Below are 19,407 nucleotides of genomic sequence, written 5' to 3'. Positions count from 1 at the left end.
GGGAGATGAGAGTAGGGTACATGGGTGAGCCCTGAAGCTGAGATCAGGGTTGCATTTTCTTTGAAGGGCAGCAAGAAGCCATGAGGCAGGGAGATTTTAAGTAGGGAAGGGTGTGATCTGATTTCCATTCGCAAATGCCACCCCCGCCCCCCCCCCACGCCCCAGTGCAAGGTGGAGAGTGGATGGACAGACATCAGTGTGGTCCTTTGGATCACCTTCCCCATGTAGCTCACCCCTCAAGCAGCTCCTCCTTTTAGCACCTCTGTCTTGATTGGGATTGTTGAGCTGCAAGAAAAGAAACTCAGCCAACCGGGTGTAAGGAAGATGATTGGGTAAGCATCGCAATGCAGGGGCTAAGCGTCGCGATGCACAACTAGTAGCAGGAAAGAAATCGAGGCTTTGTGGGAATACCAGCTCTGTGCCAGGCACAGTTCCTGCACCAGATACCAATAGTCAATAAAAGAGGTAGGTCACCCGGATCCTTAGGACTGCTTAAACAGAGAGAGGTTTCTTTTCCTCTCTCAGTAAGAAGTCCGAGGCTGGCATGATAGCTCAAAGATACTATCAATGACCCAAACTCTTCCCATGTATTTGTTCTGCTAACCTTGGTGCCTAGACCTTCTAGCTCATTGTGCTTGCCTCATGGTCACAAGATGGCTGCTGCCCCGCCGTGGAGCCTATCTTGGTTGCAGGCAAGAAGGAGGAGAAAGAGGAAGAGAATGGATTTCCTCCTGGCAAGCCTTGCCTTTATACTGGGGCAAGTATGCCTTTCTGAGGAACTTGTGGCTGTTTCAGAGCGTGTGCCAGAGGGTCATTCCCAGTTTCAGAGGAAGCTGGGAAATTGGGTGTGTTGGCCTCCCAGGCTCTGTGGTAGACAGTGGCAGACGAAGAGGTTGCAAATGGAGATTGTGCCAGAGTCCCGGCCTTGTGGAATGTGTAACTGTGCCGCCAGACAGCCTCCCTCTTGCCTCTTTGCCTTCTCCAGGGCTCTACTTCCTCTCTCTGGACTTCTGGGGGGTCACAAGGTCTCTCGTCTCTGTCTCTCCCTGTGTCCTCTTTGTGTCCTCTTTCCCCGCAAGCCTCATTTCGGACACTGAGCCCCTTCTCATTAGTCACGTGTCCTTTCTTTCTGCCCCACTCCACCCCTGGCAGAGAACTGCTCTTTTCTCCTCTACCCTCCCCCTCGAAGCACCATGAACTGGAGGCATTTGGGGTAACAAGCTTTTCTTTTTCAACCAAGACTTTGGGCAGCCCGATGGCTAACGTTTGCAGAAGAGTACACACGGAGGCTCGCATACCTCATGTCCGACTATTGAAACTTTTATCGATCGTGCTAGCTGACCATTCATGAGGTTGGGTCCTGCTGCCTCGACAAATAGACCTTAACCAACAGAAAGGCTAAACAAGTTCAAGTTCGGGATTCTGCCTTCCAGGAGAGCACCTGACTCCTTGTCCTCCCACCTGAATCTGTCTGCTCGTCTCTCGCAGCTTCTCAAGGCCAAACGCATTCCTTGGCTCCTGGCCCTGGGTCCTTGAAACTCTTCTAGCATTGTCACAGCTTATATTCTGACTGACCCTCCGCCCTTCCTCTTGAAAGGACCTTGTGACGACATTGGGTCCACCCGCATAACCCAGGCTAATCTCCCCATCCCAAGAGCCTTCATTTATTCACATCTGCAGAGTCTCTTTTCCAGTGTAAGATTACAAGTTCCAAGTATCAGGGTGTGGATACCTGTTTTTTTAATATTTTCAAATTTACTTATCTGAGAGAGAGAGAAAGAGAGTGTGCGCAAGCATGAGTCGGGGGGAGAGGCAAAGGGAGAGGGAGAAGCAGACTCTCCACTGAGCAGGGAGCCTGACCTGGGGCTCAATCCCAGGATCCTGGGATCATGACCTGAGCGGAAGGCAGATGCTTAACCAGCTGAGCCACCCAGGCGCCCCAGGGTGTGGATATCTTTGGGAGACCATCATTCTACCTACTCCAAGTTCCCAGAGCATAAATACCCAACAGAGATATAGATTCTGGGTGGGTACAACTCCTTGGCCCCAGGATTCCTCTGGAAAAGTTGGGTGGAGTGGGGATGCTCAGAAGCACAGAGTCTAGAATAGCAGTCCCTTGAGGGAGGTCTGAGATGGGTACTAAGTTTGGAGAATCCCAGGCAGAGGAGCTAGGACACAGAACAGGAAAAACTGTTTTTTAAATTGTGCATCCCATCCATCCATCCATCCATCCTTTCATTTGTTCTCTAGAGCCCACCCATCCAGATCGTCCCATATAATGTTGGGGTGCTGGTGTCCCCCAAGCAGTATTCTGGGGGTGTTTAACAGCACTGATTTTTAAAAAATTATTTTTATTAACATATAATGTATTATATGCCTCAGGGGTACAGGTCTGTGAATCATCAGGCTTACACACTTCACAGCACTCACCATAGCACATACCCTCCCCAGTGTCCATCACCCAATTACCCTATTGCTACCCTCCCACACCCCTGGCAACCCTTAGTTTGTTTTGTGATATTAAGAAGAGTCTCTTATGATTTGTCTCCCTCCCGATCCCATCTTGTTTCATTTTTTCCTTCCCTACCCACCACAGCCCCCCCACCTCTCAAATTCCTCCTGAGAGATTATATAATAACTGTCTTTCTCTGATTGACTTATTTCACTCAGCATAATATTCTCTAGTTCCATCCACGTCATTGCAAATGGCAAGATTTCATTTCTTTTGATGGCTGCATAGTATTCCATTGTGTATATATACCGCATCTTTTTTATCCATTCATCTGTTGTTGGACATTTGGGGTCTTTCCATAGTTTGGCTACTGTGGACATTGCTGCTATAAACATTTGGGTGCACGTGGCCCTTTGGATCCCTACATTTGTATCTTTTTTTTTTTTATTATTTGACAGACAGAGATCACAAGTAGGCAGAGAGGCAGGCAGAGAGAAAGAGAGGAGGAAGCAGGCTCTCCGCGGAGCAGACAGCCTGATGTGGGGCTCGATCCCAGGACCCTGGGATCATGACCTGAGCCGAAGGCAGGGGCTTTAACCCACTGAGCTACCCAGGCGCCCCTACATTTGTATCTTTAGGGCAAATACCCAGTAGTGCGATTGCTGGGTTATAGGGTAGCTCTACTTTCAACTTTTTGAGGACCCTCCATACTGTTTTCCAGAGTGGCTGCCCCAGCTTGCCTTCCCACCAACAGGGTAAGAGGGTTCAGTTCCCCTTTCTCCGCATCCTTGCCAACATCTGTCATTTCCTGACTTGTTAATTTTAACCATTTTGACTGGTGTGAGGTGGTATCTCACTGTGGTTTTGATTTGTATTTCCCTGATGCCAAGTGATGTGGAGCACTTTTTCATGTGAGTGTTGGCCATCTGGATGTCTTCTTTGCAGAAGTGTCTGTTCATGTCCTCTGCCCATTTCTTGATTGGATTATTTGTTCTTTGGATGTTGAGTTTGGTAAGTTCTTTATAGATTTTGGACACTAGCCCTTTATCTGATATGTCATTTGCAAATATCTTCTCCCATTCTGTCGGTTGTCTTTTGGTTTTGTTGACTGTTTCCTTTGCTGTGCAAAAGCTTTTGATCTTGATGAAGTCCTACTAGTTCATTTTTGCCCTTGCTTCCCTTGCCTGTGGTGATGTTTCTAGGAAGAAGTTGCTGTGGCTGAGGTCAAAGAGTTTGCTGCCTGTGTTCTCCTCAAGGATTTTGATGGATTCCTGTCTTCCATTGATGTCTTTCATCCATTTTGAGTCTATTTTTGTGTGTGGTGTAAGGAAATGGTCCAGTTTCATTCTTCTGCATGTGGCTGTCCAATTTTCCCAACACCATTTGTTGAAGAGACTTTTTTCCATTCGACATTCTTTCCTGCTTTGTTGAAGATTAGTTGACCATAGAGTTGAGGGTCTATTTCTGGGCTCTCTATTCTGTTTCATTGATCTATGTGTCTGTTTTTGTGCCAGTACCATACTGTCTTGATGATTACAGCTTTGTAATAGAGCTTGAAGTCTGGAATTGTGATGCCGCCAACTTTGGCTTTCTTTTTCAACATTCCTCTGGCTATTCAGGATCTCTTCTGGTTCCATATAAATTTTAGGATTATTTGTCCCAATTTTTTGAAAAAAATTGATTGTATTTTGATAGGGATTGCATAAATGTGTAGATTGCTTTAGGTAGCATAGACACTATTTCTCAATATTTATTCTTCCAATCCATGAGTGTGGAACATTTTTCCATTTCTTTGTGTCTTCCTCAGTTTGTTTCATGAATACTTTGTAGTTTTCTGAGTACAGATTCTTTGCCTCTTTGGTTAGGTTTGTTCCTAGGTATCTTATGGTTTTGGGTGCAGTTGTAAATGGGATCAACTCCTTAATTTCCCTTTCTTCTGTCCTGCTGTTGGTGTATAGAAATGCAACTGATTTCTGTGGATTGATTTTATATCCTGACACTTTACTGAATTCCTATATGAGTTCTAGTCGTTTTGGAGTGGAGTCTTTTGGGTTTTCCACATAAAGTATCATATCATCTTCAAAGAGTGAGAGTTTGACTTCTTCTTTGCCGATTCGGATGCCTTTTATTTCTTTTTGTCCTCTGATTGCTGAGGCTAGGACTTCTAGTACTATGTTGAATAGCAGACAGCACTGATGGTTAAACCAGATGGTCCAGGGTTGGAATGGGAAGTACCCCTTACTTGCTGTGGGCCCTAGGCCAATCTGTTGAGCTTCTGAGCCTTAATTTTCGCCTTCATAATATGGCATCAACAATCCCAGCTGGTTATGAAGCAGCTCTGGGAAATAAAACATCAGGAACCAAGGTTCCTCCCTTGCTTCTCTGCCTCTTCCACTGGTTCCTGTCTTAGTCTATCTGCACGTTACCTTGGCCCCCAGCTTCCACGCAGCCTTTCAGCTCCAGGGTCCCCTGTGAGCCCTGGCACGCCTCAGTTCAATTTCACATCCTGGCTAGTGACATTGCAGTGGATCCAGCTGGGAGTCAGGTGTCTATTCTGGGGCCAATCAGGGGCAGTCAGGGCAGGGCCTGGTCACATGAGTTCTGGCTTGCCACACCCCTGCTCTGCTAGGGTTCTCAAAGATGAACTTTCCGGCACTTGTGAGCAAGCAGTCTTGGGATGCTCCTTCAGCTGCGAAGCCTGGTGGACCCCTTTGCACCCCTCCCCGGGCCTACCCCATCTGGAGGACACCCCCTTTCTCTGTGCCTGGCACCCTTCGCTTCACATTCCCAAGCCCTGGAACAAAATTTCCCTTCCCTCAAATGTCTTATAACCTCTCTTTAGTGGTTTTACTTGCATAGCATGACACTTCCTTGGTGTTAAAAATAATAAGGCAAAGGGGTGCCTGGGAGTGGCTCAGTCAGTTAAGCGCCTGCCTTGGGCTCAGATCATGATCTCAGCATCCTGAGATTGAGTCCCATCTGGGGGAAAAAAAAAATCTCTGCTTAGCGGGGAGTCTGTTTCTGCCTCTCACTCTCCCTCTGTGCTATCCCTCTCTCAAATAAATAAAATATTTTAAAAAAGTAATAATGAGGTAAAAAGAGAAGATCTCCCCACTTCCCCTCCTTATCCACTGTTCATGATTCCAGGAGTTTCCTCCAGCTTTTTTTTTTCCCTAGAGCAGAGCTGGGGAGCCATATATGTAATTTAAAATTTTCTATTGGCCATACTCAAAAGAAACAGGTGATACTAATTTTAGTGAAATACTGTTTACCCCGATATCTCCAGTATATGACTACAATATGTGATATAAAAATTAATGATTTATTTTTTTATTTCATTTTTAAAAAAAATTTTATTTATTCATTTGACAGAGATCACAAGTAAGCAGAAAGAAAGGGAAGCAGGCTCCCTGCTGAGCAGAGAGCCAGATGTGGGGCTCAATCCCAGGACCCTGAGACCATGACCAGAGCCCAAGCAGAGGCTTTAACCCACTGAGCCACCCAGGCGCCCCTATTTATTTATTTTTATAATTTGAAGTATGTCCTACTCACAGCACATCTCAGTTTGGACTTGCCACATTCCAAGGGCTCATGGGCCACACCTGACTAGTGACTGACATTGTGGGAAGTGTCAACCCAGAACTCTTGTCTTTTTACCTTTTCATTTTTTTAAGTTCATTTATTTATTTATTTGTAATCTTTACATACTACGTGGGACTCTAACCCACAACCCGGAGATCAAGAGTCCTGGGTTCTTCAGACTGAGCCAACCAGAGCCTCTTCTTAGCTTTCTTGTTCCTATTTCTTCCCTTCCTTCTTTTCCCTTCATTTCCTCCTTCACATCCTCTTCCTCCTCCTCCCCTCCCCCTCTTCCTCTTCTTGTACTTGGACTTCTTCCCCTTCCTGATCTTCTTTGCTTGCCCCAGCCCCAGAGGTCATATAGGGGCTCCCCGCCTCCCCACCCCGCCAAGGATTGCTCTAACATTGGCTCCAAACTCCCCTCCAGAGAAGCTGCAAATTTCCTGTGCTTCTCAGACTCGCTCCTGCTTCAAGCTGCTCTTTGCCAGATCTAATTCGCTTTCTGGAGCATCTCACTGGCCCCGAGTGGGTCTTCCCAGCCCCAGAGCTATTAACCAAAATCAAAGCCCACCCCTTCCCTTAATCCCCGTAAAAGCCTCCACTAGCCTCAGACCTGAGTGTCCAGTGCTAGGTTTGGGATTGAGCCTGGGAAGCCGCTGTCCTCTGGAATGCAGTGTGGCTGTAAAGTTTTTTTAGTGGCCACATTAAAAGACGTAATAAGAAGCGGGTGAAATTAATCTTAGTAATGCATGTTACTTAACCCAGTGTATCCAAAATATTATTGGATCCAAAATAATACAGCATAAAAATGGTTGGGACCTTTTACATAATCCACCCCCCCACACACCCCTCGTTTTCCCTTCCCTGCCCTGCCCTGCACGAAGCCGGTGGTGCATTTTACACCCAACACATCTCAGTTCAGACTCGCTGCGTTCAAGAGTGTGGAACAGCCACAAAGGCGTGTAGCTACGCTATTGGGCCGCCCCGTCTACATCATGTAAATGCAAATTTTCCTAATGAACAATAGGAACAGCCCCCTGGGACTTTTTCCGCTTCCGTGCTCACCCCCAGAGTATCCTCCCCAGGCAGCCAGCTGACTCATCTCTACTCCCTTGCCTCTTCTTCCGGTTGGGCCTCAGCCCCTCCCTCCAGGAAGGCCCCTGGGAATTCCAGATCTTCTCCCTTTGTTCCACAAAGCGGGGCAGCTTCCCCAAGCTCTGCCCATCCACCCCTACTCCCGGACAGGGACAAGCTCTTCCTTGGGAAGCCGAGGAACTGTCTTCTTGTAGTTCTAGAGCTACGTGTCACTTTCTCGGTCAATTTCCATACCTTCAGAGAGCAAAAATTCAGACACTTGGGGGGGACCCCATGTCCCCGATCCACTTAGTTCCTGAGTTTTCGAGAGCAGCCCCATCTCAAAGAATGAATCCAAATCTCTCCTGCCCCTGACTTGAGAGAAGGATGGATATGCGTTTTTGTGTGTGTGTGTTTTGTTTTTGTTTTTGTTTTTCATCCAAAGGTCAGCCACAACCCCTGCCCTTAATAGCTAAAAATGGACTTGAGGCTTCATCTGTGTCATTTTTTGTTGTTGGGAGAGAACCTGCAAATCTTAAGTGTGAAGCTCATTGACTGTCTACATAACACGTGGCTGTTTTATATGACCAGATTAGGGTATGGACCATTTCCGGTTCCCCTCTGTCCCACCAGTCCGGCTTGTTTTGCCCCCACGCTCTACCAGGCTCGTTCATTCCTATATCCCACTGAGTATACCACTCTCTGAATACACCACAATTCGTCCATTCTACTGCTGGTGCACATCTGGATTGTTTCCAGAGTTTGGCCATTATGAATGCTCTACTGTGAACATTCTTGTACAAGTCTTTGGGGGATGTGCGCCATTCATTTTTCTTGGGTAAATCCCCCTGGGCAGAATGGCAGGATCACAGGGAGAGAGAGGCTTGGCTTCAAAAGATCCTGCCAGACATCCTCCAAAGTGGTCGTGCCAACTTACACGCCTACAGTGCAAAGTTCCCCTTGTCCCATATCCCTGCCAAGGCTCAGATCGTTCCTCTCTCTTTTCAATTTACTAGAGTGTTTATTATATATCCAGTTCTGCTCTAACTCATTTAATTAGTTCATTATTAGTTTTCTGGGGCTATTGTAAATTTGTTGCCTCATGGTTCTGGAAGCTAGAAGTCCTCTGGGTTCCTTCTCAGGGCAAGGGAAGGAACTTCCCTTGGCTTGTGGATGGGTCTCTTCTCCATTGTCTTCCATTTATGTGTCTCTTTGTCCAAATTACCCCTTTTTGAAAGGATACCTGTCTTACTAGATTAGGGGCCACTCTAATTACTTTAACTTGATTTCCTCTGTAAAGACCCTTTCTCCAACTGAGGTAGGACCTCAATGTTACAACTGTTGGGAGACCATAAGACCTTAGAGGTGAATATTATCATTCCCATTTTACAAATGAGGAAATTGAGGCACAGCCAGATCCCACAGGTACCGAGCAGCAGAGCTTGGATCTGAACCCTGGTCATCAGATTCTGAGCCCAGCCCCTCAACCACTACACTACATTGCCTCAGGTGGGCCGTGAAAATTCCAGAATTATCCTCTTTGTACCCCTTCCCAGCAGCCTCTTGGATTCACAAAGGATACCTTGTGCTTCTCACTGTTACTTCTTGCTCTGATTTCTGCTTCTGCCGAATTCTTTTTCTCCCCAGTATTCCTTTTTACATTTTCCCCCCTAACTTTTAGTTCTATTTTTATCTGAGTTATACATCCACATAGTTTGGAAAGTCAAATACAAGATTTTTTTTTAAAAGAAAACCAACAGTCTTCCATCTGCCTACCCACCCCCCATTTTTCCCACCCCAGAGGAATCTGCTTTTACCTTATTTATTGTATCATCTTGCTGTTTGCTCCCCTGTCTCTAAATACCATGTTTGTGTGGCTACCTCTTGATTTTTCAATTTTAGGTATTTTCCATTCACTGCTTACTATGGAAGACACATACTCATACTCTTATTTAAATTACTCCAGCCTCCCACACTGTGATTCTGGCTAGATGAATATGCAGTGTTTACATGTTATGACTGTGTAAATGCTCCCACAGCTGCCACAAGTAGTAAACCGTGATTACTTTCCTCTCCCACACAATTCTTTGTTTTTCCTGGAGTTAATAATTGTCTTTTTTTTTTTTTTTTAAGTTGCTTAGTGGCTGAGTTTTCTTTGTTAATTCAAAATTCTCTGTTAACCAAACGAACCTCTTCTTCACATATTCATTCGCATCACGTACTCCACTAATTTCATCATAGGGAAGAAGTTTCTCTCGTGGCCTCTGGCCTGCCCCATCTGCCACATAGCTACCATCTAGATCCCTTCACCTGCCCCCTGGTTTGGTTCTTGTCATATTCTAATTCTCACTCTTCCTGGGTTTTTCTCCCTTGTTCTTCTGAGCCTCCTGACAAAAAGCACATGGGGGTGGGGTGGGTAAAATTTTAGAGACACTGTGTATCTGAAAACATCTTTGGTCTTGATAGGCCTCCTAGATAGGTATAAAATTCTGGGCTGGAGATCATTTTCTTTAGAATTCTGAAGGCATCATTCCATTGTCTTGTAATTTCCAATATTACTGTTAAAATCCCAAAGTCATTCTGATCCATAAGCCTGTGTGTCACCTGCTTTTCTTTTCCTTGTCCTCAGTAAGCTGACATTTCTCAGCAACATCTTCATTTATTTTCATTAATGGATCTTTCAATTGTATTCTCATGACATTCATTCATTGATTTTTTTTTCAATTATGATTTCCCCCTTCCCTCCATTTCTCTCTGGAACTCTTTTTTTAAAGATTTTATTTATTTATTTACAGAAAGAGATCACAAGTAGGCAGAGAGGCAGGCAGAGAGAGGAGGGGGAAACGCTCCCTGCTGAGCAGAGACACACACCCCCACCCCACCCCCCATGCAGGGCTCAATCCCAGGACCCTGGGATCATGACCTGAGCCAAAGACTCAACCCACTGAGCCACCCAGGTGCCCCTCTCTCTGGAACTCTTATCCTTTCTTTCTGGAACTCTTATTAATTCGATATTGGGCTTCCTGAATTCTTCCTTTTATCCTCTCTTATTTTTCCATCTCTTTATCTTTCTGTCCTACTTCCTGAGAGTTTTTCTTAACCTTACCTTCCACTCTTTTATTAAGCTTTTCATTTTTGCTAGTATATTTTCAATTTCTAAGAACTCTTTCTTTTTTTTAAGTTTATTTATTATTTTTAGTAATCTTTACACACAACACGGGACTCTAACTCACAACCCCGAGATCAAGAGTCACAAGTTCTTCCAACTGAACCAGCCAGGCACCTTGCTAAGAACTCACTTTATAATCTCTGAATTTTTTTTTAAAGATTTTATTTATTTATTTGACAGACAGAGACCATAAGTAGGCAGAGAGGCAGGGAGAGAGAGAGAGGAAGTAGGCTCCCGGCCGCGCAGAGAGCCTGATGCAGGGCTTGATCCCAGGACTCTGGGATCATGACCTGAGCCGAAGGCAGAGGCTTTAACCCACTGAGCCACCCAGGCACCCCAATAATCTCTGAATTTTTACAGTGTTTTATAAATTTTATAGTATTATTTGATAGTACTCTATGTTTTATGATATGCTGTTCAAAGTTGAATATCTTGTCTTGTTTCTCTGATGATATTGGTAGTTGTTGGGTTTTTGGCACTTTTTCCTCTCTGCATAATCTGTTTCCTCCAAGTCCCCTCTCCCTCCCATTTGTTGGTTTTGTTTCTGTCTTTTTTATTGAGACTTTACTGATGTGTAGGAATCCTTGGTAGTCTGTCCATATCTGGGAGTGGAAGTCCAAAACTCTAGAAATGGTGGGGATGTGATTACATGAGCAAAACTGTTCACTCAACGTCAAAGGAGGTGATCTGTCTGGACCATTTTTGTTGTGGAATTCCCAATGTCAGTATTTTCTTGTCTTTTATATATATATATATATGACTAAGATAAAAGACAAGTACACACACGTACATATGAAATATATATATACATATATATACATGTACACACACGTACATATGAAATATTTCATATGTACGTGTGTGTACATGTATCATTCATTATATGTAATGTTTTTAATATAGAGAGGACCAAGGAAAACAAATACTGAATCATGATCTCCTTGACAAAATAACCCTCAATAATATAAAAGTTAAAAGACATTCATTCAGGGGTGCCTGGCTGGCTCAGTTGGAAGAACATGACGCTTGATCTCAGGGTCGTGAGTTTGAGTCCCATGTTAGGTGTAGATTACTTAAATAAATAAACTCAAAAAAAAAAAAAAAAGACATTCATCTAGTAAGTATTAAGATCTTCTTGCACCAGGCACTGGGGGTAGAGTAGTGAACAAGTTGAAGTCCTTGCTCTCTTGGACCTTCCTTTCCAGTCTGGGAGACAGACACACATATGTTCCTAGAGTATCAGTCTCCAACAGCCTTCTCTGCAATGACAGAACTGTTCCAGATCCGGGCAGTCCAACGTGGTAGCCAGCAGTTCCTGATTGTTTGACATGTGGTTGGTGTGACGATGGAACTGAATTTTTAAATTTTGTTTGAATTTTTAAATTTTAATTAAAAATTCCAATTCACTTAGCTCTGTGTGGCTAGTGGTCACCACTATGGACAGCACTAGGAAATGCCATCCTTACAGAGGGGTAGGACGGAATTGGCAGTCACACATGGGTTTGGTGGCTCACATACCAGATGTGGTCTTCCCCTACTACAGGGGGCAAGCAAGGTCACAGGAAAAGAAAAGAAATATATCTCTTAAAAAGAAATACAGAAACATGGCTTCTCCTCCCAGCCAGTTTTGGAAGCCCATTTGGTGAGAGATGTTCAATTTCTCACTCATACAGGAAGGGCAAAAAAGGAAACTTCAAGTCCCCTTTCCATTTTTTTTTTTAATTTCTCTCCGATCACCTAAACTATGTGTGCCTACATATCTCTTCATGCATTCCTTATTGAAAGCACACACTATTCTCATCTTGCTTTTTTCCATGGAGAAAAAACCCTTGGCATCTTGTCCATATTAACTCTTGCCTCCCAGTTCCATGCCTGGCCCCCAGAATGCCCATCTTGAGCCAGCCTGAATTCATTCATCAGGCTGTACTTTATGAAACACCTGTCGTATGTCAGGTCCTGTGCTAGACCCTGTGGAAACAGCAGAAAACCCAACAGATAAGACCTGTTCCCTCATGGAATTTAAATTCCAGTGGGAGGAGATGGACAATAAACTTTTTTCTAAAATATTTTATTTATTTATTTGACAGACAGAGATCACAAGTAGGCAGAGAGGCAGGCAGAGAGCGGGGGGGCGGGGGGAGCAGGCTTCCTGCTGAGCAGAGAGTCCAATGCAATGCAGGGCTTGAGCCCAGGACCCTGGGATCATGACCCGAGCCCAAGGCAGAGGCTTTAACCCACTGAGCCACCCAGGTGCCCCTGGACAATAAACTTAATAATCAAGAACATATAATAGTTACAAGGGGGATACATGCTATGGACAAAAATACGGCCGGGGGAGTGAGTTTGGTAGAGCTGTGGAGGAGGCTTTGGGTTGCAGTATTAAATAAGGTGCTCAGGAAGGTGTCTTTTTTTTTTTTTTTAAAGATTTTATTTACTTATTCGACAGAGAGGGATCACAAGTAGGCAGAGAGAGAAAGGAGGAAGCAGGCTTCCTGCCAAGGAGAGAGCCCGATGCGGGACTCGATCCCGGACCCTGGGATCATGACCTAAGCTGAAGGCAGAGGCTTTAACCCTCTGAGCCACCCAGGTGCCCCAGGAAAGTGTCTTTTAAGCAAACTCTTGAAGGAAGTGAGGGACAGAGCCAGGCAGCTCTCTGAAGAAGAATGTTCCAGCAGAGGGAACAGCCAGTGCAAAGGCCCTAAGGCAGGAGGGTGCTAGAGCCATCCAGGAACTGCGCGTGAAGGCCAGGGTGGTTGGAGCAGGGGGAGCAAGGAAGGCATGGGTGAGAGATGAGGGCAGAGGGGTAGGAGGGATCCAGGGGTGCTTGGTGCTGTGAGGCCTTGCAATGCGAGGTAACTCCAGTTACTGAGCGATACTGGGAGCCAAGGGAAGGTAGTGAGCTGAGGAGGGACCGGAAGCTGACTCAAAGGTTAAGATCCCGAACCTGAGTCTAAACAAGGCTGTGGAATGTGGCTGAGTCTCAGGCGAGGTTTAGTGACAAGGGCAGGGAGTAGGGGATAGGGGGTAGGGCGTAAGGGAAGGGAGGCAGTTATTGTTTGCTGAGCAAAGCATCCCCTCTTCCTGAAAATCCCTCAAACCTCCCCGCCACTGGAAGCCTTGATTTCTGGCCCTCTCTGCCATGTCCCCGGGTCTCTCCCCACTAACGCCCCTCAAGGACCTCTGGACACCCTCCTTCCATTTCATCCTCGTCCTCAGTACCTCCATCCCTCCTCTTCCGATATTTACTTATTTATTTATTTCCAGATGTGAGCTGGGATCTCCCTGTTAGGAGCCATATAAAATTAATTCGAACACCATTCCCCAACCATGGGCTAGTAACTGGCCTCCCCAAGTTTCTGCTCCTTCTCCAGAGCCTCAAATTCTTTGCCCCACTCCCAATTTTTTGCTTCGGCCAGAGTCAGTTCATTGTGGGGAAATCTCTGAGTGTCTCCCCATTCAGGGTCCGTGGACTAATTCTGTCCTTTTCCTTCCTTTCTCTGCAACCAGTCATGCTGTGTAAGTACAACAAGGCATTTATGGGATCGTGTGTGCTAGTGTGGACAGGGCTTTACTGAGGATTTGGAGTCCCAGAGGCGTTTATGTCTGCAGATAGGCAAACGGCTCCAAAACTCCTTTGCCTTCCCCATGACCCAGCGTCCAGCCACATACCTTGATCTCTCTTGTTTTCCCTAGACCTGCGCTGTCTAGGACTATTTAAATTAATTCAAATTAAGTAAAATTTAAAGTTCTGTCCTTTGAGGGCGGCTGGGTGGCTCAGTCATCAAGCATCTGCCTTCAGCTCAGGTCATGATCTGGGGTCCTGGGATCGAGCCTGGGATTGGGCTCACTGCTCAGTGGGAAGCCTGCTTCTCCCTCTCCCACTCCCCCTGCTGGTGTTCCCTTTCTCGCTGTCTCTCTCTCTTTCTCTGTCAAACAAATAAATAAAATCTTAAAAAAAAAAAATCAAGTTCTGTCCCTTGGGCTTACTGGTCACCTTGCCATGGGGCTGGCGCCCCACCATGTTGGACAGCATGAAAGGGCCATGCCTGTCATTATGGAACATTCTCTTGGACAATGCTGGGCAGGACAGGTCCCTTCCTCCAAGAACTGGCCTGGTGTCTGCAGTTGAGACGACCAAAACTATACCCCACTGTACCATTTAAAAAAAAATTAATGTGGGGTTATGCTCTATGTGGGATTCTGGGACTCCTGTTTTTTTTTTTCCCTCATGGATACACCCTGGTCATCTTCCTGTCAGATTTTGTCTCCTAGAATAGTTACCCAGGGTTCCCCACCGTGGATTGATTTATTCACTCATTCACGTATCCCACAAGTGTTTACAAGTACCCTGTTTGTGCCAGGAACCGGGCTGGGTCCAGCCAGGAGTGTGTCCCAGCCGATCCCACTCGAAGGGAGCTCACGGTCTAATGGGAGAGGCTGACAGGAATCAGATAATCACAGAAGCATATGTGAAGGAAGTAACACGCACGGTGTATCCATCTGTGAGCGCTCCTTCCATCTCGCTGCTTGGCTTCGGCTTCCCATCAAGGTTGAGAAATGAGGGCCTAGTCGGAAAACCCAAGCAAAGTAAGACGCATGTCTGGGCCTGCATTTCCCATCTGAATGATGGAGATAACGAGTTTCCACCTCCCAGGAACGTTGAGAGGATTGAATGAGTTATTACGGTAGCTGGAACAGTATCTCGCACAAAATAAGTGATCGTTAGCGTTATTGCTCTGTGTACGAGTCCCCTTTCCGAGCCCCAGTCCTCCCCTGTAAAACAGAAGCATTTGCAGACTCTTCTGCGGCTTGGGGTGGGGGGCGTTCCATGAAGAACGATCAGTCACAGCTAACATGTCTCCAGCACTTGCTTGGCACCAAGCACCCTCTTACCTTTGCAAGGACCAGGAAGGGAAGTGTTACCATTAACCGCACTTTACAGATTGAACCGAGGCACCAAGAGAGACAGTGACTTGCTCAAGAGTTCACCACCCATCAGGATTTGGAGCAGCTGGAGGTTAGGGGTGAGGGAGGGTTCTGGGCTAGGCCATGAGAGTGTCTGGGTGGGACTGACCCTGCCTTTTATGCACCCCCCACCCCCACCCCCAGGAAGCTGGATGCCTTCATCTATGATGCAGCAGTGCTCAACTACATGGCCCGCAAGGACGAAGGCTGCAAGCTCGTCACCATCGGCTCAGGCAAGGTCTTTGCCACAACCGGCTATGGCATCGCCCTGCACAAGGGCTCCCGCTGGAAGCGGCCCATCGATCTGGCACTGCTGCAGTTCCTAGGGGACGGTGTGTGGCAGCGGGCTGGGATGCCTTGGGGGTGGGGCATGGGGGACCAGAGTCCTGGGTCCTGGGCGAAGGAGGGGATGAGGATCAGGGCACCAGGGTCTGAGGGAAGAGGGGGCTGGGTGCCTAGACTCCTATAAGAGGATCCTCAGATGGTGCCCATGGAAGGTGACCTATGACAGCACTTCCCCACCTCCCCGCCCCATGCCTTTTCTCCAGATGAGATCGAGATGCTGGAGCGGCTGTGGCTCTCCGGGATCTGCCACAATGACAAAATTGAGGTGATGAGCAGTAAGCTAGACATCGACAACATGGCGGGTGTCTTCTACATGCTCCTGGTGGCCATGGGCCTCTCGCTGCTGGTCTTCGCCTGGGAGCACCTGGTGTACTGGCGCCTGCGGCACTGCCTGGGGCCCACCCACCGCATGGACTTCCTGCTGGCCTTCTCTAGGGTAGGGGGGTCAGAGGAGGCAAAAGGGCGGAGCTGGCGGGAGGCAGGTGGGCATGCCTACAAGTGCAAGAGTCCTGGGGCCTGGTGCGGGAGAGGTGGGAGGAGCGGTGGGAAGGCAGGGGCGGTAGGGGGTGCTGGGCATCCCGCGCTGACCCTGCCTTTCTCGCCGCCCCCCGCAGGGGATGTACAGCTGCTGCAGCGCGGAGGCCGCCCCGCCGCCGGCCAAGCCCCCGCCGCCGCCGCAGCCGCTGCCCAGTCCCGCGTACCCGCCGGCGCGGCCCGCACCTGGCCCCGCACCTTTCGTGCCCCGCGAGCGTGCGGCGGTGGACCGCTGGCGTCGCACCAAAGGTGCAGGGCCTCCGGGGGCCCCGGGCCTGGCCGACGGCTTCCACCGCTACTACGGCCCCATAGAGCCGCAGGGCCTGGGCGTGGGCGAGGCGCGCGCGGCACCCCGGGGCTCGGCCGGGCGCCCGCTGTCCCCGCCGGCCGCGCAGCCCCCGCAGAAGCCGCCGCCGTCCTACTTCGCCATCGTGCGCGACAAGGAGCCGGCCGAGCCCCCAGCCGGCCCCTTCCCCGGCTTCCCGTCGCCGCCCGCGCCCCCGGCCGCCGCCGCCGCCGCCGTCGGGCCGCCGCTCTGCCGGCTGGCCTACGAGGACGAGAGCCCACCGGCGCCCGCGCGCTGGCCGCGCTCCGACCCCGAGAGCCAGCCCCTGCTGGGGCCGGGCGCTGGCGGCGCTGGGGGTGCGGGAGGCGCGGCCGGCGGAGCCCAGGCAGCGCCTCCCCCGTGCCGCGCTGCGCCGCCCCCCTGCCCCTACCTGGACCTCGAGCCGTCGCCGTCTGACTCGGAGGACTCGGAGAGCCTGGGCGGCGCGTCGCTGGGCGGCTTGGAGCCCTGGTGGTTCGCCGACTTCCCCTACCCGTACGCGGAGCGCCTCGGGCCGCCGCCCGGCCGCTACTGGTCGGTTGACAAGCTTGGGGGCTGGCGCGCGGGCAGCTGGGACTACCTGCCCCCACGCAGCGGCCCAGCCGCCTGGCACTGCCGCCACTGCGCCAGCCTGGAGCTGCTGCCGCCGCCGCGCCATCTCAGCTGCTCGCACGACGGCCTGGACGGCGGCTGGTGGGCGCCGCCGCCCCCGCCCTGGGCCGCGGGACCCCCGCCCCGGCGCCGAGCCCGCTGCGGCTGTCCGCGGCCGCACCCTCACCGCCCGCGGGCCTCGCACCGCGCACCCGCCGCCGCCGCTCCGCACCACCACCGGCACCGGCGCGCCGCGGGGGGCTGGGACCTCCCGCCGCCGGCTCCCACCTCGCGCTCGCTGGAGGACCTCAGCTCGTGCCCCCGCGCCGCCCCCGCGCGCAGGCTCACCGGGCCCTCCCGCCACGCGCGCCGGTGCCCGCACGCTGCGCACTGGGGGCCGCCGCTGACCGCCGTGCCCCACCGGAGACACCGGGGCGGGGACCTGGGTACCCGCAGGGGCTCGGCGCACTTCTCCAGCCTCGAGTCCGAGGTATGACGCGGCCCCGGGGGCTCTAGCGCCCCCTCGGTCAGCGCAGGCCACGGCCCGAGGGGGCACGCGCAATGAAAAGGACCCGCGTGGGTTGGGAAGGAAAAAAACGGACCTGGCCGGACCCCGCCTGGAGCAGCGTCCTGCGCCCCCTCGCTTTGGGGGCACCACAAGCCGGAAAGGATTTGGTCCCCCCAAATCTCACCCAGCCTGAAAGGTGGGGGTCTCGGAGCCCACTGGAGTTTGTTTTTTTTTAAACCCGACAAGGGCTTTTTAACGTCACCAGATGGGGCGGGAGGTGGGGGGTCACGCCACGCCCGCGTCCCACCCCCACGCCCGGGGCCGTGGCCCCCTCATCACTGTGCAGCTCCCCGGCCCCAGCCACGCCTCCGGGGAAGCCCGTTTTTAACCTTTCATCCATTGGGACTCAAAACTGTGAGATGCGTTCGCCAAACTGTGACCCCAGACCTTGGCCCCGCCACACAGAAACCCCTGACCCCAGACTGTGACTTCCGACCCCTAAAATGGTCATCCGACCCCAGACTGTGACCCCCGACCCCAAACTGTGACCCGAATCCCAGACTGTACCCCGACCAGACTGTGACCCTTGACGTCAAACCTTGACACACCCTCCTCCTCCCCGTAGCTTTTCCTTATTTTGACCTAGGACACTCCCAACGGAAGCCTCACCTCCCCTTGCCCTAGCGTTGATCCCAGCCAACGTGGGGCCAAAACTTCCCACCCTGTCGCACCTCACTCCCACCCCCCACGTGCCACCATCCACAGCCTCACCAAATCTAGCCCTTATTTGCGACCCTCCCATGATGACCCTGCAGACCCCCCCAAGCCTCCTCTTCCTAGATCTCCAGCCGGGTCTGGAGCTGGGTTGTGGAGGGGACGGTCTGGGAATCCACACCCACCACCAACCTCCCCTCCCACTCTCCTGTTACACATTGCAGTGTTTGGAATAAACCATGTTTTTATGCCTCCTCAGTCCCAAGTCTGAGCTCCGTGTTTGTCTCAGTTGCCCTCAAACTTCTCTGGAGGAAACAGAAACTAAGAAAAGTCCCACAGAGGAAGAGAGGGCAGAAGGAAAATTGTATTGAGAACAATGAACCTGGAGGGAGGTGGGAGACAAAGACCCAGAGGAAGCTGTGAGAAAAGATCCTAAGAAGAGAAGGAATGAGAAGGGGTGAGGGCGGACAGAGACCTAGAGAGAAGGAACAGCGAACTCAACAAAGATCCAGGATCAAAACATTTCAGGATTAAGTCTAGCGTCCCATTCCTATGGCTGCAAGCAACGCGGCTTGCTAGAGTCTTCACATCCTGTTCATGCAAGCGAGGGGAGAGTCTAGTATGTCCTAGCCAATCCATCTACCTTGAATGCCCTCAATCTCACCAATGAGAATCTATTTTAGCATTTCATTATGCCAATTAGCCAAACCTCCGGTGCTGATGAGCGATAAGGAGAGCCAAAGCATACGTAGTAGTGGTCTCCAGAGGGCTGACTTTCTGATTATCTCTGACCATAGCTGCAATGTGAACGCCTGGTTAGGCTACTGCCTGCCCCAAGAGGGTAGACTCAACAGACTAACTTACACATATTATCCCGTCTACGCTAAAGGATTTTGAAGTGAATTAAAGCCGTCATAACAAGGAGGGGTAAGGAAACAGGCTTTACGGTCCTCAGGGAGCAAAAAACCAGTCCACTTGCCAGTAAGAACTCTTATTTGCATACATGAATAATGTAACGGAAAGGAAGCAATGAGTCAAAGGTGAAAGATGGAGTCGAAGCTCGGAACTCCTCCAGTAGGACAAAACTGGCCTCGTACAGAACTACAACTCCCAGGAGGCCTTGCCGCTGCTCTGCCGAATAGCGCCGCAAA

At 49.9% G+C, this 19,407-nt stretch overlaps 1 protein-coding gene across 1 annotated transcript in view; it reads left to right on the top strand.

Moving 5' to 3' along the window:
- GRIN2D (glutamate ionotropic receptor NMDA type subunit 2D) overlaps positions 1 to 18,514 on the top strand; it is a 38,379-nt gene extending 19,865 nt beyond the window's left edge. Inside the window, exons 11-13 of the mRNA XM_045077086.1 lie at positions 15,384 to 15,571; positions 15,788 to 16,020; positions 16,199 to 18,514. Of these exons, the coding sequence (XP_044933021.1) occupies positions 15,384 to 15,571; positions 15,788 to 16,020; positions 16,199 to 17,530 (1,753 nt within the window). The 3' untranslated portion in view covers positions 17,531 to 18,514. The remainder of the gene's footprint in view (positions 1 to 15,383; positions 15,572 to 15,787; positions 16,021 to 16,198) is intronic.
- Positions 18,515 to 19,407: the final 893 nt, after the last annotated feature.

This window comes from Mustela putorius, unplaced genomic scaffold (genome assembly GCF_011764305.1).
Source record: "Mustela putorius furo isolate JIRA1106 unplaced genomic scaffold, ASM1176430v1.1 tig00000196_pilon_pilon_pilon, whole genome shotgun sequence".
NCBI classification, from domain to species: domain Eukaryota; kingdom Metazoa; phylum Chordata; class Mammalia; order Carnivora; family Mustelidae; genus Mustela; species Mustela putorius.
Note: the sequence above shows the minus strand (reverse complement) of the source record. Positions and strands in the feature narration are given on the sequence as shown.